Source organism: Rutidosis leptorrhynchoides, chromosome 4 (genome assembly GCF_046630445.1).
Source record: "Rutidosis leptorrhynchoides isolate AG116_Rl617_1_P2 chromosome 4, CSIRO_AGI_Rlap_v1, whole genome shotgun sequence".
Classification (NCBI taxonomy): Eukaryota; Viridiplantae; Streptophyta; class Magnoliopsida; order Asterales; family Asteraceae; genus Rutidosis; species Rutidosis leptorrhynchoides.
In genome coordinates, this window is record NC_092336.1 from 205421667 (window position 1) to 205446574 (window position 24908).

The following is a 24908-nucleotide window of genomic DNA, read 5'->3' on the forward strand; positions in this document are numbered from 1 at the left end:
ACAACACCGAATATAATCATCACCACCCACGGATCACCCACCATGAACAACTCGATAATCAAAGAAAAACACCATCATCCTATCACCTTCACCAACCAGTCACCTCCACAACTCTACACCATAACCAAAGTCCATCACCACCTCATAATCACTACCAATGATTCTTCTTGATCACCAACCCTACACACTCGCCACCACCTCGACATCATAATTACCACCATGACCACCACCGCCGAATTCACCACTTTCTTTGATTTCTCCTATACGGTTACAACCATCTTCACCACTTCTTAAACACCACAAAACATCATAACAAATCATCACAACAAACAAACACCTCGATAACTGATGACAAGATGCTACCACTCACTTATACGATTACCAAAACCACCCATCGACCCATTTATCTTCTTTGTTCAATTCCTACTGCTACTATACTATTCTATCGCTGCTATTTTCTTTTCTGAATAGTTAAATGAAAATGATGGAAATCGTTCATGTACTTGCCATATTCTCACGATGGAATTTTTTTTTTTAAAAGTTAGATTATTTTGGAAACTTTATTTGGGTCCTTTAAAAGCTTCAATCAAATGATAATGCATCACCTAATCAACTTTTGAATCAACTTTTGAGAAAGATTACTCATGGTGGCCAACCAAGTAAGGACACTTTTTTTTTTTTTTATTTAAGTGATGCATATGATCATAATATTTAACAATGATAATGGGTGATGGGGGAGATTATTTAATGATAAAGGTGAAAGAAGTGTTGAGGAACTATACATCGAAGTAATTAATAGGGAATGGGTGCGTTTTCACTTTGATAGTAATAGACACGTATGTTGGATGAAAAGAACGAATACATGATGATACGAGTATGCTAAATGATCATATAAATGATGATGATTACCCGATTTTGTTGAATGAATATGGAGATGAGTAGGATAAAAATGACGATGATAAATGCATAATGATGATGAGGTTAGTAATGATCATGTTAAATGTAGGTGTATTAAGATAATATCACTAGATGATAATGACAGTAAAGTTGTGAAGACCCCACGAACTTCACCAAAACATCCTGGCTTTTCATTTGAAACGTGAACTAGTGTTCTTGGGCTAACTAGCTAGAGTTTGTTGGACTCAAATCGATTTGGCTAATATGAGGCTGAAATACAATTGTCCATTTGTTATTTGGGCCGATATACTTGAAGCTTTTGATAAATGAATCCATTAAGACGTGATTGTGAGGCTACAACTTCTTTAATTTATTTGGCCGAGAAATAATGGGATTAGACTGAAGATGTTATGGTGATTTTGTGTATGATGATGATGTTTAGAATTAGAGTATGATTAAGATATTGATAATGATGCGTAAAGATAGAGATGATGGTTTATAAGAGTATGATTATGATTACGTTTATAATGATGATCTTGATAAATATGGTTAAAGACGTTAGCGGGTTAGCGGGACGTCGCGGGTTCAAACCCGGACATGGGCATTATTTTTAAGAGCTACTTCTTTGAGGTAGTTTACATATTACTCATTATTATTATCATTATTATTGTCATTATTAGTATTATTATTAGTAAAAGTATTATTATTATTAATATCATTAACATTATTATTATCACAAATATTATTATTGTTATTAACATATAACATTCTTATTTATTTTTAGTAGTATTATCATTACTATTAATATTAAAAGTATTTTCATTTTTTTAATCAACATTATTATTATTATTAGATTTATCAAGATTTTGGTATTATTTTCATCATTATTTATTATTAGTATTATTAATATATCAAATCAAGATTTTCTATACAAAAATATATTTATAACATAAAACATAACCACATTAATATTTTTGTAATAAATATTAATTATCTATTTAAAGTATATAAAAAAAATATATCTAAATAAGTTAGTAATGAAACAGATAATTTATTAAAATAACAATTATATCACTAATAATATGTAAATTCATTCGATTACAATTATATGTTTTAATAAATATATGAATAATATATGTTCGTGAATCCGAGGCCAACCCTGCATTGTTCAATGTAATCATATGTATTTTTACTACAAAATACATTAGGTGAGTTTCATTGATCCCCTTTTACTCTTTACATTTTTGGAGCTGAGAATACATGCAAATGCTTTAGTAACTGTTTTACAATAATTATATGCGTGAGTTTCATTTGCTCCCTTTTACTCATTACATTTTTGGGCTGAGAATACATGAAATGTTTTAATAACTGTTTTACAATATTTATATGCGTGAGTTTCATTATTCCCTTTTTAAATGCTTTTGCAATATATATTTTTGGGACTGAGAATACATGCGCTGCTTTTATAAATGCTTTACAAAATAGACACAAGTAATCGAAACTACATTCTATGGTTGGATTATTAAATCGAATATGCCCCTTTTAGTCTGGTAATCTAAGAATTAGGGAACAGACACCCTAATTGACGCGAACTCTAAAGATAGATCTATCGGGCCCAACAAGCCCCATCCAAAGTACCGGATGCTTTAGTACTTCGAAATTTATATCATGTCCGAAGGAGGATCCCGGAATGATGGGGATATTCTTATATGTATATTGTGAATGTCGGTTACCAGGTGTTCAATCCATATGAATGATATTTTTATTTCTATGCATGGGACGTATGTTTATGAGAAGTGGAAATATGAAATCTTGTGGTCTATTAAAATTATGAAATGATTATTTATGTTAAACTAATGAACTCACCAACCTTTTGGTTGACACTTTAAAGCATGTTTATTCTCAGGTATGAAAGAAATCTTCCGCTGTGCATTTGTTCACTTTAAAGATATTACTTGGAGTCATTCATGACATATTTCAAAAGAAGTTGCATTCGAGTCGTCGAGTTCATCAAGATTATTATTTAGATAATTATAATTAGATATGTTATTAAATGGTATGCATATCGTCAATTTTCGATGTAAGGAAGTTTGTCTTTTCAAAACGAATGCAATGTTTGTAAAATGTATCATATAGAGGTCAAGTACCTCGCGATGTAACCAACTATTGTGAATCGTTTGTAATCGATGTGGACTTTGTCCGGATGGATTAGGACGGGTCTTCACAGTTGGTATCAGAGCGGTGGTCTTAGTGAACCAGGTCTGTATTGGTGTGTCTAACTGATAAGTCGTTAGGATGCATTAGTAAGTCTGGACTTCGACCGTGTCTGCATGTCAAAAGTTTTGCTTATCATTTCGTGTTGAAAATTACCTGCTTATCATTCTTAGTCTAGACACGTTTCACTGCATTGACTGCATGAATAGTGTATAAAAAAAATTCATATCTTAGCGTATCTACTACTTCATATCTTAGCGTATCTGTTACTGTAACTTTGCCTGACAACTTCCGTAGATTCCTGCGTAACTTATGGGATTTTAGTATTCTATATGCATATATAAATTATGTATTACAGGGTACTAATCTACATCCTATAATCTATTTCTTATCGAAAATCCTTCATCTGATCGTACGAGATGAATTCTGCAACCAGTTCGAGTCCCTCAGATTTCGATAACTATTCCGATAGTTATTCCGACAGCTATTCCAACATAGATGTTCACCTAAGCTCCGAAAACAACGTCATCGGCATGAATCAACCAATCAGCCATTATCAATTAATCTGATGGGTTCGTAGTCGACTTAATTAATAGAAATATCCCTTCCACCAACCGAATTCATCTCTTGACAATGAACCTGAAGTGTTTACTGGCGAACCTGTTCGAGACACCATTTTTAGTCTCATTTCCAGGGTAACTCGACAATATTATATTCTATCCACAATTATGAACCTTATTTATTCGCTCGTTACCGACAATCATCCTGGAATAATAAGTCAACGAACTTCGCGCTCGAATAATCAAATCGGAGAATATGGTGCAAAATGTACCAGCTTCAGCAACATCACCGAAACCAACAGTACAATCAATAACAGCACCAGTACCATCAACAATCCATGCTTCAATATCATCATATGTACTTTGAGTATGATCTTCGTTCTACGTATCATTCTACCTCATTTATCTTCGTTCGACATGGCGAATATGTAATCTCTAAAGTTTTAGAGATTATTTATTCTTGTTCCAACTGAAAAGCAAATGAGTTTAATATCATATTAACTCATTAAATCCATGAATACATCTGAAGAAAATATATATGTATATATGTTTTCATAAAGATTGTAATTAAAAATCCTCTTGTACAAACTGTTAATGGTGAAAATATTTTAACGAGTAGGTAATACCCGAGGACTATTTAAATTTCACATTAATAAGTTACATTGTACGTTCTTCGAATCTGTTTCGACAAGTCATATACTATCCTACTTACATCCACCGATATACAAATCCGTTCACCACAGAATAACCATATTCATACAATTACATTTTTGGATTTTGATCTATCAGAATCCATCAAGTGGCATAACGAAGAAATAATGGACACAATAAAAATTGATTAGAAACAGATTAATTAACAATATGAAATTCTATTAAGAATCCACGCTAACAAAATCCTAGCTAACTGTTCCTAGCTAACTGTTAATTTCGTATTACCATTTAATTATCGCAATTTATTTATCGCAGTTATTTTATCGCAATTTATATTCTCGCAATTTTATTTATCGTCATTTAATTTCTGTTATTTACTTTACGCATTTTATTAATTGTCATTTAATTTATGTATTTATTTTACACACTTTAAATATCGGGACACGTATACAAGGTTTTGACATATCATATCGACGCATCTATGTATATTATTTGGAATAACCATAGACACTCTATATGCAGTAATGATCGAGTTCTCTATACAGGGTTGAGGTTTATTCTATAATAATATATATACTTTGAGTTGTGATCGAGTCTGAGACGTATACGGGTCACGACACGTATTATTCGAATATTATATATTAAATTATATATAAATTATTGGACTGTTAACTGTGAATTATCGACTGAGGTCTACCAACATTGGACAATTAAAATGAATTAAAATATTGATTATAACATATGAAACTAAACATTTCTTCAAGTTGTCACTTGATTTCATCTTAAACCTCATTTGTATCTTGACGATTACAATCTGCGTTCAAACCTTCATGATTCTTGAAAACACCTCAATCGATAGGATGAATCAACCGCACTTCATCTACGGAAGGAAAGATTTATGCATATAGTTATGCACCTGAGAAACTCTCGGTAACTGAGTAAAAGTTTAACACGTAGCCGCGTCAGATCCTTTGGCATTTATTAGCAAAAATAACTTTGCGATCCCTTTTCAAAGTAGCAAATTTTGTCACAGCTTCAGCAAATCAACTTCGACTTTTCGTTCGACACAACCTTATTATCACCTTGACTTATATGTATGTTCTTTTATTGTTACCGGGGAACCTTTTATATTCCACCATATTACCGTCAGCGTTTAATCAACTAAAAACACAATTCTCTTAAAATCACCTCGGATCGATAACTAATGATTCAGTTATGGTAGCAGTAAATGTAGAGGAATCGGCAATCAGTACTTTGAATACTCACAGTATTTCTACATCAATAGTTATATGTATACATATAACAAATATCTCCTAGAATTACGATCTTCAAATCTGAAATTTTGAAAAGGCACCCAATTTACGAATCGATACTCTAAATGTTGAAAAAGCTAAATGAAGCAGCAAAAACTGAAGGCAACCGTAAACGACCTTAGTCGTCGAAAGTTTCATGATAAAGAATAATATGTTGGAAAAGCTCAGAAACATTGAAACTGGAAAATGGATAGAGTTAACCATGAAGGAGACCAAGGACAAATACAAGGACCATACCCTATATTCAAAGAATCCAGATAATTCTGGGTCCGTTGAAATCTTTAGAGAATATCTTGCTCCGAAGTCATGCAGAAAGTCTTTCTCCATCAACCATCGAACTTAGAAATTCCAAAATATCATCATCAATATCTTCGATATTTCTGAAGATATTTTTTTATAAATATTCTCGTCCGAAATTATATACCTCTTCGTGTTTCTTGTGTATCATTATATTAGAAACATTCAATAGAAAATTTAGTATCGAAAAGAGGATTATGCAAAACTATGAAGGAAGCCGTGGATAAATCACAAAGAATAAGTTTGACTTCAAAGAATCCAAATGATTCTGTTTATGATGAAATCCTTAACGAATACCTTGTTTCCGAATCTAAACCCTTACGGATAAATCTTCTTCATCATCCTTCGATATTAGAAATTCCAAGATATCATCGTATCTTTCATTATAAATATCCTCCATATTTCTGAAGATATTTTCATAACTATTCTTATCTGAAATCATTAATCTATTTCTGATATCAGTGTTACATCATATAGAAACTGTTAGTTTCTATATTCTGTAAACTTTCGAGTCTAAAATATGAATGTTATTGAAGTGATGTTGGGAACTGATGCATGAGTTAGTATAATATAATGACACTTGATCAACGTGATTATATTACAGTAAGTCATGCTGAGTTCTAATGAAACGTGATGATTCACAGACCATAACGTCATCATGTGTCATGTTACATAACTCTTTCATTCTACATAACCTCCGAACATATCAAGAAGAATATATTCTTGATAGTTCTATCTTCTGTAATTTTGATAAATTTGAAAATCAAATCGTGCTATCACGTTCCACCATGTTTAGAACATTATAATCATTTGAAACTCTATATCTAAGAATTCTGGATCATTGTTCGTTTGACTTGGAGTCGGGAAAAGAAAACAAGAGCATGGAGCTCCGAAAAATAAAGGAAAAATATAAAGCCGATCACAAACATAGGAATTACAAACCGTGTATATCAATGGTTATCGCCACATAAAGACACGGGAGAATCAAAAACACTATAACCCCAAGGGCGAAGTAGAAGAAAACAGATTCCTCCGATGAAAGTTGGAAAAGGAGAATGATTGTGGCAATAGTCATGATAAGGACAAGGATCAGAACTGGATTAAGCATTTTCATAATCTTTTGGATGTATGAACTAAGAAAGAAAGTATAGGAATGGTGAGAATAATTGTGCGGAAGAGCTTAATTTATAGTGGAAATATTAAACAGAGTAATTGAGACAGATCACCGTATTTAATTATAGAGATCTTAATCTCCTTATTCGCCGAAGAATCAAATCTTTTAGATTTCGAAGATTTACTTAAATCCCTTGAATTCTGGAATTCAACCAAGACTACGTCAAAAGTTAAAACGAAACTTCATTTATTCATTTCATTCTTTTGTGATAGCTTCATTCGTGCTCTTCGAATAATCGAATTAGTTTATCTGTATTATTCAATAATGATAAAACTCTAGTTATCAACTCATATTCGTCATGAAGACATTTTTATTGTTAACCATGATCACCTCGCTCAAATTTCGGGACGAAATTTCTTTAACGGGTAGGTACTGTGATGACCCGGAGATTTCCGACCAAATTTAAACTTGATCTTGATATGGTTTCGACACGATAAGCAAAGTCTGTAACGTTGAATCTTAAAACTTTGAACTGTGTTCATATATATACTTTTGACCTCTGACTACTTCCGACGATTCACGAACATCAGTGTGTAAAATTAATATATTAAGTATTACTACAAGTTTATCAATATCATTATTACTCTCATTATAATTATTATTAACATTGATATTAATATTATTATTTGTATTATTATTAATATTATTATTATTATTATTATTATTATTATTATTATTATTATTATTATTATTAAAATGAGTATCATATTTAATATCATTATTATTAATTTTATTATTATTATTATTTATGAACTTATTATTAGTATTAATATTATTATTAATACAAGTATATATTTATTTATACAGGATATATTCAGATACATGTATAAATACGTATCTATACTCTGATGTATATATAAATATATACAAATACATACTAGTAATCAGTATTATATTTATAAACAAAAACATATCATATTCAGAAACAGATATAGATATATACGAATCAGATTTAGATACTGGTTGCAATCAAGCTGTGTTAAACTTTTGTTCTTATCTCCAAATCTGTTACCCATCTATTTCAATTGTACCATTATTTCACCTGCTACATAACTTTGGTACTTCTTATCTCCTTAATTTCAAAAGTAGACCTCAATTGTCTACACAAAAACAAAAATCGATCTATTCATATGTACTGCCCAATGATTTGATTAATCTCAATATATACTGCTATCTGTTATTGCAAATCAAGAATTAAAAACAGAAAATAAAGAGAAAAATGATACAAGTTGTTCCTGGTTCTTGAACCCAAAACAATCAAGATCACCACATGATGAACCATTGTTTACTGCTCGAAAACAATCCAAAAACCGCCATCAAACTAACTAGTTTTCTTGTTATTTACAACACCGAATATAATCATCACCACCCACGGATCACCCACCATGAACAACTCGATAATCAAAGAAAAACACCATCATCCTATCACCTTCACCAACCGGTCACCTCCACAACTCTACACCATAACCAAAGTCCATCACCACCTCATAATCACTACCAATGATTCTTCTTGATCACCAACCCTACACACTCGCCACCACCTCGACATCATAATTACACCATGACCACCACCGCCGAATTCACCACTTTCTTTGATTTCTCCTATACGGTTACAACCATCTTCACCACTTCTTAAACACCACAAAACATCATAACAAATCATCACAACAAACAAACACCTCGATAACTGATGACAAGATGCTACCACTCACTTATACGATTACCATCACCACCCATCGACCCATTTATCTTCTTTGTTCAATTCCTACTGCTACTATACTATTCTATCGCTGCTATTTTCTTTTCTGAATAGTTAAATGAAAATGATGGAAATCGTTCATGTACTTGCCATATTCTCATGATGGAATTTTTTTTTAAAAAAAAGTTAGATTATTTTGGAAACTTTATTTGGGTCCTTTAAAAGCTTCAATCAAATGATAATGCATCACCTAATCAACTTTTGAGATAGATTACTCATGGTGGGCGACCAAGTAAGGACACTTTATTTTTTTTTATTTAAGTGATGCATATGATCATAATATTTAACAATGATAATGGGTGATGGGGGAGATTATTTAATGATAAAGGTGAAAGAAGTGTTGAGGAACTATACATCGAAGTAATTAATGGGGAGTGGGTGCGTTTTCACTTTGATAGTAATAGACACGTATGTTGGATGAAAAGAACGAATACATGATGATACGAGTATGCTAAATGATCATAAAAATGATGATGATTACCCGATTTTGTTGAATGAATATGGAGATGAGTAGGATAAAAATGACGATGATAAATGCATAATGATGATGAGGTTAGTAATGATCATGTTAAATGTAGGTGTATTAAGATAATATCACTAGATGATAATGACAGTAAAGTTGTGAAGACCCCAGAACTTCACCAAAACATCCTGGCTTTTCATTTGAAACGTGAACTAGTGTTCTTGGGCTAACTAGCTAGAGTTTGTTGGACTCAAATCGGTTTGGCTAATATGAGGCTGAAATAAAATTGTCCATTTGTTATTTGGGCCGATATACTTGAAGCTTTTGATAAATGAATCCATTAAGACGTGATTGTGAGGCTACAACTTCTTTAATTTATTTGGCCGAGAAATAATGGGATTAGACTGAAGATGTTATGGTGATTTTGTGTATGATGATGATGTTTAGAATTAGAGTATGATTAAGATATTGATAATGATGCGTAAAGATGGAGATGGCGGTTTATAAGAGTATGATTATGATTACGTTTATAATGATGATCTTGATAAATATGGTTAAGGACGTTAGCGGGACGTCGCGGGTTCAAACCCGGACATGGGCATTATTTTTAAGAGCTACTTCTTTGAGGTAGTTTACATATTACTCATTATTATTATCATTATTATTGTCATTATTAGTATTATTATTAGTAAAAGTATTATTATTATTAATATCATTAACATTATTATTATCACAAATATTATTATTGTTATTAACATATAACATTCTTATTTATTTTTAGTAGTATTATCATTACTATTAATATTAAAAGTATTTTCATTTTTTTAATCAACATTATTATTATTATTAGATGTATCAAGATTTTGGTATTATTTTCATCATTATTTATTATTTGTATTATTAATATATCAAATCAAGATTTTCTATACAAAAATATATTTATAACATAAAACATAACCACATTAATATTTTTGTAATAAATATTAATTATCTATTTAAAGTATATAAAAAAATATATCTAAATAAGTTAGTAATGAAACAGATAATTTATTAAAATAACAATTATATCACTAATAATATGTAAATTCATTCGATTACAATTATATGTTTTAATAAATATATGAATAATATAGGTTCGTGAATCCGAGGCAACCCTGCATTGTTCAATGTAATCATATGTATTTTTACTACAAAATACATTAGGTGAGTTTCATTGATCCTCTTTTACTCTTTACATTTTTGGGGCTGAGAATACATGCAAATGCTTTAGTAACTGTTTTACAATAATTATATGCGTGAGTTTCATTTGCTCTCTTTTACTCATTACATTTTTGGGCTGAGAATACATGAAATGTTTTAATAACTGTTTTAGAATATTTATATGCGTGAGTTTCATTATTCCCTTTTTAAATGCTTTTGCAATATATATTTTTGGGACTGAGAATACATGCGCTGCTTTTATAAATGCTTTACGAAATAGACACAAGTAATCGAAACTACATTCTATGGTTGGATTATTAAATCGAATATGCCCCTTTTAGTCTGGTAATCTAAGAATTTGGGAACAGACACCCTAATTGATGCGAACTCTAAAGATAGATCTATCGGGCCCAACAATCCCCATCCAAAGTACCGGATGCTTTAGTACTTCGAAATTTATATCATGTCCGAAGGAGGATCCCGGAATGATGGGGATATTCTTATATGTATATTGTGAATGTCGGTTACCAGGTGTTCAATCCATATGAATGATATTTTTGTTTCTATGCATGGGACGTATGTTTATGAGAAGTGGAAATATGAAATCTTGTGGTCTATTAAAATTATGAAATGATTATTTATGTTAAACTAATGAACTCACCAACCTTTTGGTTGACACTTTAAAGCATGTTTATTCTCAGGTATGAAAGAAATCTTCCGCTGTGCATTTGTTCACTTTAAAGATATTACTTGGAGTCATTCATGACATATTTCAAAAGACGTTGCATTCGAGTCGTCGAGTTCATCAAGATTATTATTTAGATAATTATAATTAGATATGTTATTAAATGGTATGCATATCGTCAATTTTCGATGTAAGGAAGTTTGTCTTTTCAAAACGAATGCAATGTTTGTAAAATGTATCATATAGAGGTCAAGTACCTCGCGATGTAACCAACTATTGTGAATCGTTTGTAATCGATGTGGACTTTGTCCGGATGGATTAGGACGGGTCTTCACACAAACCAGCTAGTCTAACCAGCTGAAGAATTTTAAGTTCAACCAGCACATGAAACTTAGTTCAACCAGCAGGCGATGCTATTTTCTTTCTAAAGGTCCAGCTTGCTGATGCGATTCAAAGTTTACTTAGCATTTCAATAAACCGGTCAGGTCATGTGCTTAACACGTGCACGACTGTTCTAGAAGAATGTTAGCTGTCCAAGGAAGATTCCCATCTATCATTGGATGCTTTTTATCATGGAAGGAGCACTAACAAATGGCAGGCTTTTTGCAGATTGTGTCCTTTATCCTTATTGGCTAAATTGTAATTGTTTGTCCTTTTTTGTCTCCATTTCCTTTTTATGTTTTTGTCTTATTTAGAAAATAGCTGTTAAGCTTCTTCTATAAATAGAGAGTTATTGTAATTGTAAAACTTGGTTGATGATTAAATGAAAAGTTTGATAGAGCTTATCTATTTACAAAATCTCTGTGTCTTTACGAATCTTTGATTCCGGTGGCTAAGAGTGGTTTCTTTATCAGTGTTTGTGGTGTTACTTTATCAAACATTGTGGTGAAATCCAAATCTTCATATCTGATATTATAGTTGTGGTGGAATCTTTATCAGCTGTAGTTGAAGATTTGGAGTGTTTCTAGATCTCTAATTGTGGTGGTATCTTTATCAATTAAGGGTTTAGATTCTCTATCCTTTGTGTTCTTATTTCAGAGTTTTATACTCTGTTTTGGGGCTGTTGCTGTTACAATTTGGGGGTTTGTGTTCAGATCTGTTTAAGTGAAGAAAGCTTGTTCTAAATTGCATTTTTAAAGTCATAATTACGCATCAAAGTGGTATCAGAGATTAGGTTGTTCAAATCGAAGCTTTCTTATCATTTTTATTGTTGTTTCAGTTCATACTCTGTTTTAGAGCTGTTAAGCTTTATTTCAGATCTGGGTTTCTATTTGTTACTGAAGGTTTATTTCAGATCTGATATTTGAAATGGCTGATATTTCAAGGAATATGACTCTTGAAGAAGCCCATAATCTTAGAAGAGATAGAGCTATTGAAGCTCTACAACATCAGATGAAAAGAATGGTTAACTTGTTGGAAGATGGTGTTCCAAGAAGAAATAGAATTAGATCTGAAAATGGAGATACAACTATTGTGTCTTCTAGTACTGAATCTAAGGATGGTAGCCATGGATCTACTGATGGATCTCATGCTTCTTCACAAAGAAGAAGAAGGCATAGAAAAAAGCTGATGATTTGAAAGATATCAAGATAGATCCACCTGATTTTGAAGGGTCCTCTAATCCTGAAGATTACTTTGAATGGGTTCAGGCCATGGATAGAATTATGGAGGTTAAAGGCTACGATGATAAAAAGGCCTTTAAAGTTGTTGTAATCAGATTAAAGAAGTATGCTTCAATGTGGTATGATAATCTAAAAAAAGAAAGACAATATGAAGGGAAGAAAATAATCAAAACCTGGTCCAAGTTAAAAGAGTGTATGCAAAAGAGGTTTGTTCCTCAAGCTTACAAGCAAGAGCTGTATATCCAGATGAATACGCTCGAGCAAGGCAGCATGAATGTTGTTGATTACATCAGAGAGTTTGAGCAGCTCAAGATTCGTACAAATGTTAAAGAAGCTGAAGAACACACTATAGCAAGATTCGTTGGAGGCTTAAATGCTTCTATTGCTGATCAAGTTGAAATGTAACCTATATGGACTTTTGAGAGTGCTTGCAAGCTGGCTATTCAAGTAGAGAAACAAGCAAAGAAGAAAATTAATTTTAAGTCTTATTCCAAGCCAGCTGTGCTGCCTATGAAGGGTCAATCATCTATGCTGCCTAGGCATAACGAGGCAGCATCCAAAGTATCTAAAGGCAAAGAGCAGGTTGTAGCTGGTCCTAAAGATGATAGAAGGAAATGCTTCAAGTGCCATGGATTTGGGCATTTTCAAGCTCAATGTCCTAACCAGCGTGCTCTTACACTAAAGGAGATTGAAGATTTGGAAGGGGGTTTTGAAACTGAACCAGCATATGATGAGTCTGATAGTGAAGAGTTTGTTGCTGCTGATATTGGAGAGTTTTTAGTAGTTCGAAGAGTAATGCACTCAGCTGAAACTATTGAAGATAAGAGCCAGCGTGAAAACATCTTTCATTCAAGATGCACAGTCAAAGGCAAAGTGTGCAGCCTGATTATTGATGGGGGCAGCTGTGTAAACGCAGCATCTACTCACATGGTGGAAAAACTTGAGCTGGTTACAAAGAAGCATCCTCATCCATACAAACTTCAATGGCTTAACCAAGGCTGCGAGGTAAAGGTTACTCGCCAAGTTACTGTTCCATTTTCAATTGGTACTGTTTATCAGGATGAGATTACTTGTGATGTTATTCCTATGGATGCTTGTCATTTGCTGCTTGGTAGACCTTGGTTATTTGATAAGTATGTCTATCATAATGGACACCAAAATACTTATTCAATGTATGTGAATGGAAAGAAGATCACCCTCACTTCTTTAAAGCCTAGTGAAATACCTAGAGCTGACCCTACTGTTAAGAATGATAAAACTTTGTTTATGACTCAAGCTGAAGTTGATACTGAGTTAAAGGGTGGTACTGGTGCTTATTTATTGCTGATAGTTGAAAGTGATGAGTTGAACCAGCATGATGAAATACCAGCTAGGGTAAAGCCATTGTTATTTGAATTTGATGATGTGTTTCCTACTGAGTTACCTACTGGTTTGCCACCAATCAGGGGTATTGAACATCAAATTGATCTTGTACCTGGATCTGTCCTTCCTAACAAAGTAGCTTATCGATGTTCTCCTCATGAAGCAAAAGAATTAGAAAAGCAAGTTAATGAGCTGGTTGCAAAGGGGTATGTTAGAACCAGCATGAGTCCTTGTTCAGTACCAGCTTTGCTGGTTCCAAAGAAAGATGGTTCTATGAGAATGTGTGTAGACAGCAGAACTATTAACAACATCACCATCAAATATAGGTATCCCATACCTAGATTAGATGATATGCTAGATGAGCTGCATGGTTCTTGTGTATTCTCCAAAGTTGATCTTAGAAGTGGGTATCATCAGATTCGAATGAAAGAAGGAGATGAATGGAAGACAGCTTTCAAGATCAAAGGTGGATTATTCGAGTGGTTGGTTATGCCTTTTGGGTTGTCTAATGCACTCAGCACATTCATGAGACTTATGAATGAAGTGCTCAGGCCACTTATTGGTCAGTTTGTGGTTGTTTACTTTGATGACATCCTAGTGTACTCGAAAACTAAAGAAGAACACTTGGATCATCTGAGGAAAGTATTTGAGCTATTAAGGCAGAATCAGTTATATGCAAAGCTGGAGAAGTGTGATTTCTTTGTCAGCAAAGTAGTGTTTCTTGGATATGTGGTTTCTGAAGAAGGCATTTCAATGGATCCATCTAAGGTGGAAGCAATCAGATCATGGCCTAGTCCTTCTTCCATCACTGAAGTCAGAAGTTTTCATGGTTTAGCTTCATTTTATAGAAGATTTATCAAGGACTTCTCCACACTTGTTGCTCCAATTACTGATTGTATGAAGAAAGGGGTGTTTGAATGGTCTAGTTCTGCTCAATCAGCATTGGAATCATTGAAAGAAAAGTTAAGTTTAGCACCTATACTTGCTTTGCCTAATTTTGATATGCTATTTGAACTTGAATGTGATGCAAGTGGTGTTGGCATTGGAGCTGTGCTAGTGCAAGGAAAACGGCCAGTAGCTTATTTCAGTGAAAAGCTAAGTGGGTCCAAGCTAAATTATAGCACCTATGATAAAGAATTTTATGCCATCATTCGAGCTGTTGATCACTGGTCTCATTATTTGAAGCCAAGGCAGTTTGTTCTCTTTTCTGATCATGAAGCTTTGAAGTACATTAATGGTCAGCACAAACTAAATCCAAGGCATGCAAAATGGGTTGAATTCTTGCAGATGTACTCCTTTGTGTCTAAACATAAGGCTGGTACTTCTAATGTTGTTGCTGATGCTCTCTCAAGGAGATATTCTTTGTTGTCAATTCTGGAAGCTAGAGTTCTTGGATTTTCATTTGTTAAGGAGTTATATGAAGCTGATCCAGACTTTGCTCCTATTTTGAACTGTTCTCCTGCTGAGTCCAAAAGGGATTATGTTGAGCAAGATGGTTTTCTATTCAAGGGCAGCAGATTCTGCATCCCAAAAGATTCAATCAGGGAGTTGCTGATTAGGGAAGCACATGGAGGTGGTTTAGCTGGTCATTTTGGGGTTAATAAAACATTGGAGATGCTAAATGAACACTTTTACTGGCCATGTATGGATAAAGATGTTAAAGCTGTGATTAATCGTTGTGCTACCTGCTTTCAAGCTAAGTCAACTTTTTACAAGGTTTTATATACTCCTCTTCCTGTTCCCAACCAGCCATGGGAAGATTTGAGCATGAATTTCATTGTTGCTTTACCAAGGACTCAGCGAGGCAAAGACTCTATTATGGTTGTTGTTGACAGGTTTTCAAAGATGGCTCATTTCATAGCCTGCAACAAAACCAATGATGCTACTGTTGTTGCTACTTTATTCTTCAAAGAAATTGTTCGTCTTCATGGAGTTCCCAAAACCATTGTGTCTGATTGAGATACAAAGTTCTTAAGCTATTTTTGGAAGACATTATGGAAGCTGCTTGGAACAAAGCTTTTATTCAGCACTTCTCACCATCCCCAAACTGATGGTCAAAACTGAAGTTACCAATAGAACTGTGGGAATGCTGCTGAGAGCACTTGTAAAGAAAAGTTTGAAGGAGTGGGATTTGAAGCTTGCTCAAGCTGAATTTGCTTTCAATAGAGCACCTAATTACTCCACTGGAAAATGACCCTTTGAAATCTGCTATGGTGCAAATCCACTCACTCCCATTGATTTGATTCCTTTTGCAATTGAGCCTAAGGCAAGTGTGGATGCAGTAGCAAAGGCCAAAGAAATAAAGAAGCTGTATGAGCAAGTGAGGGCCAAAATTGAGAAGACCAACCAGCAATACAAGGCTAAGGCTAACCAACACAGAAAGCAGCCCACTTTTATTCCTGGTGATCTTGTTTGGATTCATCTAAGGAAGGAAAGGTTTCCAGCAAAAAGGAAGAACAAGCTGATGCCAAGAGCTGAGGGTCCATTTAAAGTGTTGGGAAAAGTTGGTGATAATGCTTACAAAGTCGAGCTGCCTGGTGATGCTGCTGTGTCTAGCACATTTAATGTGGGTGATTTGATGCCATACTTGGAAGATGACAACCTCGAGAACTTGAGGTCAAGTTCATTTTTAGAGGGGGAGGATGATGCGGGTGAGCTGGGCAATGTAACCAGCAACACAGCCAGCACGAGCTCAAAAGATGTTACACCCGAATCAGGCCAAGCAATGGTCGTGTTGCCATCTATTTCGTACCATCTAAGTGTTTTTGGAGCTGGTTCAAGAAGCTCAGGGGTGACCCTACTTCAGTCCTTAAACTGAAGTAGTTATGTTTTAATGAATAAAGTTTTTGATAGTTGAAGGCAAGCCAGCAATTAAGAAGAACCAGCTAGCCGGACCAGCAAATGAGCTTAGTTTAGTCAGTATAGCTTTAATTCACTCAGTCGGGTAACCAGCAAATCAAGCCAGCAAAGTTATACTTAGACAAACCAGCTAGTCCAACCAGCTGAAGAATTTTAAGTTCAACCAGCACATGAAACTTAGTTCAACCAGCAGGCGATGCTATTTTCTTTCTAAAGGGCCAGCTTGCTGATGCGATTCAAAGTTTACTTAGCATTTCAATAAACCGGTCAGGTCATGTGCTTAACACGTGCACGACTGTTCTAGAAGAATGTTAGCTGTCCAAGGAAGATTTCCATCTATCATTGGATACTTTTTATCATGGAAGGAGCACTAACAAATGGCAGGCTTTTTGCAGATTGTGTCCTTTATCCTTATTGGCTAAATTGTAATTGTTTGTCCTTTTTTGTCTCCATTTTCTTTTTATGTTTTTGTCTTATTTAGAAAATAGCTGTTAAGCTTCTTCTATAAATAGAGAGTTCTTGTAATTGTAAAACTTGGTTGATGATTAAATGAAAAGTTTGATAGAGCTTATCTATTTACAAAATCTCTGTGTCTTTACGAATCTTTGATTCCGGTGGCTAAGAGTGGTTTCTTTATCAGTGTTTGTGGTGTTACTTTATCAAACATTGTGGTGAAATCCAAATCTTCATATATGATATTATAGTTGTGGTGGAATCTTTATCAGTTGTAGTTGAAGATTTGGAGTGTTTCTAGATCTCTAATTGTGGTGGTATCTTTATCAATTAAGGGTTTAGATTCTCTATCCTTTGTGTTCTTATTTCAGAGTTTTATACTCTGTTTTGGGGCTGTTGCTGTTACAATTTGGGGGTTTGTGTTCAGATCTGTTTAAGTGAAGAAAGCTTGTTCTAAATTGCGTTTTTAAAGTCATAATTACGCATCACATTCACTAAGCATTAGCTTACCCTCTCGTTGTTTACATTTTTAGGTTCGGAAGCGGATTGGCAAGGGTATGCTCGGGACTTAGATGAATTCCCTTTTGATGCTTGCTTGTATTATTTTTGGATTTGACCTAGGATTGGGTAGTTTATCCCCAAACATCATGCTCGTAGTTGTTTGGAACTTAAACTCATATGGGTCGAAACTTGTATTTTGTAATCTTAATTCGTATATTGTATGTTTTAAAGTTATTGAACTTATTATTATATTAGAGATGTTTTTGAAAACATAATTGGGACCTAAAAGTCGTTAATATTATTACGCTAAAAAGAAAAAAAAATATGGGCCGGATTAATTACGGGTTGGGTTGTTTCATTTTGACTCGTAACTCCGATTTAGTCGCCTTTTATTTTTTGAAATCGTGTATTTTTCGAGATCTGTCCGTTGGAACGCTTCTAAAGTGGCAAAAATAATTTTGAAATCAGTCAGACCTTATATGATATTGCGATTTTTTTAATTAACCTTGATAATGCTCGATTTGCGAAATGTGACTATTCAAATTGATTGAGTGGTTTCATGTACTTTTATTCAAGATTAGTGATAAATTTAACGGATCACAAACTAGAATGTTCTATATAAAGTTATAAGCGGTTAAGTATGGGAAAAAGTCGAAACGAACAAAAACGTCAAAAGTGAAGGTCTTTGTGGTTGAATTTCGAAAAAAAACTTGGGACAAACCGCCTTTGGTTGTTTGCCAACGGATACATCTCGATAAAATACACGATTTTAAATAAATGGTGACTAAATCGGAGCTACTAGTCAAAAGATACGGCCATTCAAGCTTTTTGCCCAACAAGCACCAAGCACCACACACGGTGCGTGGTGCGTGTTCGCGATGAAAATTGTCTGTCTCGGTCAATATCTCAGCAGCACGCATCCACAACAAGCATGGGTGCGTGGTGTGTCTTTAACTTGTTGAATGTTTATTTGTATGTTTTATTTTTAGGAGCAAACTGACTCCCAACTCCATTACATCATAACAAGAAACCCAATGATTAGAAAGCTAATTGACAAAGAATCCGAGCTCGACTTTTTGCTGTGATTGATATTTGAAACACCAAATTTTGTGATCAATGATCCTGTAACTTAAAAGCCGACATAAAAGAAATGGTTAGCAAAAATAATCGTTTCACTTCGTATTTTTGAAGGTGTTTTAACTACAAATCATAAAATATGAAATAATAAGTTAGACAATGTTACCTTTGGTGTAATTCATAGTTGTAGAGTTACAAAATACATGGAGTATTAAAATTTAACCAACACCTGTACATATCAACAAACTTGAAACTTGAGATGATTTGGTTCATGGTCATGATATCATTGTTATGATCGTTCAGCTAGGATACGACATAGGAGCTTCGAGGGTTGGGTTGTTGAAGAGTTTTTCAAAAGGCTACTGATAGATCAACCATGAATTTATCCAGTATAATTTATTATTGATGCACACATTTTTTTTTTTAAAGTAACAAAAAGTTGAAAATTAAATAAAAGAAACAATGCTGAAGACTACGAGTAAGCCCGGGAGTCAAGTAACACCACTATTTTGCAATATTTTTTTACAAATATATCTTTAAATTGTATAGGAAACTTATAAATTTAACTATATGACTCACATATTTTTAAGATTTATAGATTTTAGAGTTAAACACTACGCTTTCAAATATAACTATCTTTGAAGAAAAAATTAGAAACCCTCTTCGAATTACGGACTGCAAAAAAACCCGTACTCAATGGGGAAATTCGAAATCCGATATTTCGGGTCAGGCTCGAGCCGGGTAAACGGTATATGGTGGGGTATGAGGATGGTTTTTAAATTTTTCGCGGGTCCGGAGATAGTTTTAGACACAAATTCGATTACCAGACCTGTACACTCGAAAAAAGACCCTATTCCATATACTCGGGCCCATATATCCGATTACTCGGCCCGTATACCCGATTAACTGGCCTGCCTATTCGAAAAATACTCGAATACTCGTGGGAAAAACCATTTAGTCGATAGTTCGTAAGTAAATGGGGACCCGGATACCTGTGGAGAACCCGTTATCCACTAGTTGATAACTAAATAGAGACACGGCGGGTTCTACTTGGGACGGTTTTTTTAATCAGATTACCTAAACCCGGACCTAAACCCGACTCGATGCCATTCCTACTTCGAATTCATTATCTAGCCGCTAGTAAATAAACATAATTGTAGTTACCCTAACCTTTTATTCAACCTAGACGGGCTTAGCCCAAAACTTTATTGAACTCAAGCAGAGCTTTCACAATACAGTTATATAAAAGCCTAGAAACCCTAATTTCCATCGCATCAACAAACAACGGCGATCAACAATGTCGAAAAGAGGTATTTTCATCAATTCCGAACCGTAATTCACCCTTGTCGAATCCAATATCATCAATCAATTATGCAAATCTGACATGATCTCTCGCTAATTTTTCAGGTCGCGGTGGTTCCGCCGGGAACAAATTTCGTATGTCACTCGGTTTACCGGTGGCTGCGACGGTGAATTGCGCCGATAACACTGGAGCTAAGAATCTATACATCATTTCAGTGAAAGGAATCAAAGGAAGACTTAATCGTCTTCCATCAGCTTGTGTTGGTGATATGGTTATGGCTACTGTGAAAAAAGGAAAGCCTGATCTTAGGAAGAAGGTTATGCCTGCTGTTATTGTTCGTCAACGTAAACCTTGGCGTCGAAAGGACGGTGTATTCATGTACTTTGAAGGTCAGATATTTCAAGTTACTTATATAATCAAACTACATCTCATGTTGATCTTTTTGTGTATGAGATGCTGTCTGTATGATTATTGATTAGTATTGTTTAGGTTAATCTGCTAAATGTTTGAGTTGATGTGGCTTTATGAATATATCCTTTTTATTTGTTGAATTGTTATTCATATCAGAATTTATATTTTACTTGTTTAATCGATTTTTCGATTTTAATGATCTGTGAATTTCTGGTATTGTGTATGTATCTGTAAGGCTTGATTTTCTTGTAGGATTTTAGAATGTAGTTTTATCTAAGTTATCGTTGCTTCTGTGAAGTATACTTTATCGACATTTAATTAGATGCTCATTCTTAGTAATGACGCATAAGTCAAGAGATGAACCAGTTGTGTAGCCTGATTAGTTTAGGGCACTGGGCTCTGTGCACAAATCAAATGGCCCCGGTTCAAATCTCGTTCACAAATAATGTCGCCTTGCAGCTAGGTTAGCTCGATTTACCTCATGTTCTGGGCATGGGACTGTCTCGGTGTGGGCGGCTAAGGTTTCTGGAACGTAACCTTTTGCACAAGATATGAACCAGTTTTTAAAAGCATGAAAATCTTTTTTTTTTGAATTTGTTACCTGTCTGCATGTATATGCATTTAAGTTGTATATTTTGGTTGTGGATCTATCTAATTTTACATATTAGATGCTTTTCAGCAGCTAATATGTGGCTATTACAAATTTGTAAGCTCTTTGACAGTTCTTTTTTCATATGTGCTGTTCTGTACTCAATTGTGATTATCAGTAGCATGTAAAAGTTTATGTGGTTAATGAACTTATGTATTAATTTCAATGTTTTTCGACCCCCTCTTCTTTTTGATACTTGTGTGTTATTTATTGCAGATAACGCTGGTGTCATCGTGAATCCTAAAGGAGAAATGAAAGGATCTGCCATCACCGGACCTATTGGTAAGGAGTGTGCTGATCTGTGGCCAAGGATTGCCAGTGCTGCAAATGCCATTGTTTAGGATCGAGTTTCTGATTTGAGTTCAGTATTATCTTTATCTAGTTGATTTTGCATTAGTGGTTATTAATCATATGGTTGTTGATTATGGAGTATTATGTTAAAGGATACATCTTTTGAGAACCCTTGGACCTGGATTATCTACAAGTTTGATGTGTTCGCTAAGTTTTTATGTGGTTATTGCTTCGCTCATGATTGTCTATAGTAGATGTACTTTTTTTTTCCGGCGAATATATATATATATATATATATATATATATATATATATATATATATATATATATATAGTGGTAGAATCAAAGAGAGAAGTAACCAATCGGGGGAACCAAAAACTTTTTTTTTTTTTTTTTTTTTTCGTTTTTTGAAAAAACTTTGTTCACGAACATTATAGATGAGATGAAAATATGAACATTTAGTAGAGACATTTTGTGATAAATGTTTTTATTTTGGCGAGAAAACGCTCGAAGAAGTAATATATAACAATTATCGTGTTTTTCGAGCGTATATTGAGGTTTTAGATATTGGGGTTTAGATATTAGGGTTTATAGGGTTTAGATATTAGGGTTTAGAAATTTAGGGTTTAGGGTTTAGATTTAGGGTTTAGATTTAGAATTTAGATTGGGTTTTTAACACGAACGGTTTAGAGTTTAGGGTTTGGGGTTTGGTGTTTTGGGTTTATGGAATAAACCCAAAACACCAAACCCAAAACTCTAAATCGGGCTAAATTTTACTTCACAAAACATGAAAAAAAGTTCATATTCTTCACGAATAATATTATCTTGAATGTTATTTTTGTCGATCGTTTTCCCGCCTAAATAATAACATTCATCACGAAGTGTCTCTTCTAAATGTTCATATTTTCGTGTGATCTTGATGCCAAAAAAAAAGTTTCCATAAAAAACGAAAATTTTTTTTTTTGCTTTCCCCCGCTTCCTCCCGATTGGTTACTTTCCCATTGAACCTGCCCCTATATATATATATATATATATATATATATATATATATATATATATATATATATATATATATATATATATATATAGAATTAGGTTTGTGTAAAGATCCGGTGGAACATACAAACGACAATGATTGAAATTGAAAGAGCTCGCTCTTATCGTCCTAGGACGAATACAATGATTGAAAGAGAGCGAGCACATTGAAAATGTAAATACACTACAAACGTATAACCACCAAACCTAATTCTAAATATGACATAAATAGGGCTCGTATTTAACGCCACAATCTCCACCACTTCAAAGCTGCACACTAAAATGAACGTCGGGCACTCCAGCAGCACCTAACCCGAGGCCTGCAAATCAAAGTAACCTCTTGTACCCGAAAACCCCCAAAGTAACTCCGAAACCAGAGAACCACAAGCTCGTCGAATAAGATCAAATCCCCGTTCGAATGGAAAAAAGGACCCCGAGAGAACCACTCCAATAAACATCAATTTTTCGAGGTCAACTAAGCCATCACACGTCGGCAACGACACCGAGTCTACCCGAACAGACTCGACTACGAGAAAAGTATGAGCACAGCAATGTAGTAGCAACCAAACCGTACAAATCGCGAAGTCAAACCAATAGAAGCCAAACCATCATCACCGATTTTTCGAAAGATCTACAAATCCGTGGACCCCAGAAGCCAACACCCGCCAGCGACCGCCAAACAACAGTCACCAACAACCACCAGCTGGCGGATTCCGGCGCTCGCAGGACGCCGATAGCCTCCTATGGCCGCCAACAGCCAGAAGATAACCTGAATTATCTTCAGCCGCTGGCAACCACAAGAAGCCGTCAGGCAGCACACAATCACCAACCTACCACTATACGCCGCTAATAGCAGCCGCCGAGGACCGGCTGTGATTGTTAGAGACACCAAGGCCGCAGACATCCACAACCACCTCTTTAACCGCCGTTAGCGGCAGAAGGCGGCAAGACAGCCGCCGGAAACCACCAGATTCCACCGAAAAACCGGAATCCGCCGGAATCCAACAGATTTCAACACAAAACACACCATCGTCACCCTAACAACCACAATCGACTAAAAACCACAAAACGAAAACAGAAACATACCAAAAGTGAAAGGTAGAATTCCAACGGAATTGGTCGCCTACCCACACCATCAGAGAGCAACCATCAACGACGAGAGGAAGAAGCAAGAGATGGCAGCAAACCGACCCCACAACCCTGACGCCGGAACCCTAATACCTGCAACCCCAGACCATACCGAACTCCAAATCCCGAGAGTAAACATCACGGAATCGTCGCCTGGAGACCGAAAAACGAACGGGGAAGCCGAAACAGAGAATCACGTCACCGGAGAAGGAAGAAACGGCGGCGAAACAACTTATTACAAAAAAAGCATTAAAACCGAACCACCCACGAGATGCCGGTGGCCGGTGAAGTCTAAGAATCAGAAGATAGCAAACCGGCAGAGGATATAGAAACGGAAAAAGGATCTAGATGAAAAGGAGACCCTTTTTTGAAGAAATTCCGATGAAAAAGGTTGGTGGTGGTGTATTGTACGGAGAGAAATTATTTAAGAGAGAGAATAGCAGATGTACTTGATTGTAAGTTCTTTATTTGATTTTTCAAAGGTTATGTATCATTAATCTTTACGTCACATAAAACAAGTGAATTACAACTGACGTGGCAGGCTGCCAATCACTTTGCTTTATCTAATCCATGTGTTAATCAATCATTTAATCAAGATTATTTTAGTTAATTACGAGAAAATACACGTGGCCCAGCTATAATTTTGATTAAGCGTTTAGACTAATAAAAACCAGAAACACACAAAAGCTTAACAAACCCTATCTCTAACTTCAAAATTAGAAAAACCACATCCTTCAAACCGGAGATTATGACCTCATGGCGCCATAAAAGAGGCCGCCGGTAGCCCTAATTTTTCTGTCAGAATTTTATACACACAACTATATAAATTTCATATAACATACCCACTTTTTTATCTCGTCGGAAGTTACTCGAGTGATTAAATCGGTTGGCGGAGGTCCACTTTTCATACTGATGATTACGAAAATCAGTATTCCAAAATGCCGTAGTTGCTTGAACTCGCTTAAAGGTTTTCCGTTCATTTAATCGATTATCGGAGATCGACG

At 34.7% G+C, this 24908-nt stretch overlaps 1 protein-coding gene across 1 annotated transcript; it reads left to right on the forward strand.

The window, feature by feature from the left end:
- The first annotated feature begins 20275 nt into the window (after positions 1-20275).
- Positions 20276-21791, forward strand: LOC139841369 (large ribosomal subunit protein uL14-like). The gene is made up of 3 exons (XM_071831591.1): positions 20276-20397; positions 20495-20848; positions 21667-21791. The coding sequence occupies exons 1-3, from the start codon at positions 20385-20387 to the stop codon at positions 21789-21791; spliced, it is 492 nt and encodes a 163-aa protein (XP_071687692.1). The 5' UTR covers positions 20276-20384.
- Positions 21792-24908: the final 3117 nt, after the last annotated feature.

Bases quoted from the DNA above. Each gene is read 5' to 3' on its own strand.
- LOC139841369 (XM_071831591.1), top strand. The intron at 20,849-21,666 runs GTCTGTATGATT...TATTTATTGCAG, and splicing joins CTTTTTGTGTATGAGATGCT to ATAACGCTGGTGTCATCGTG.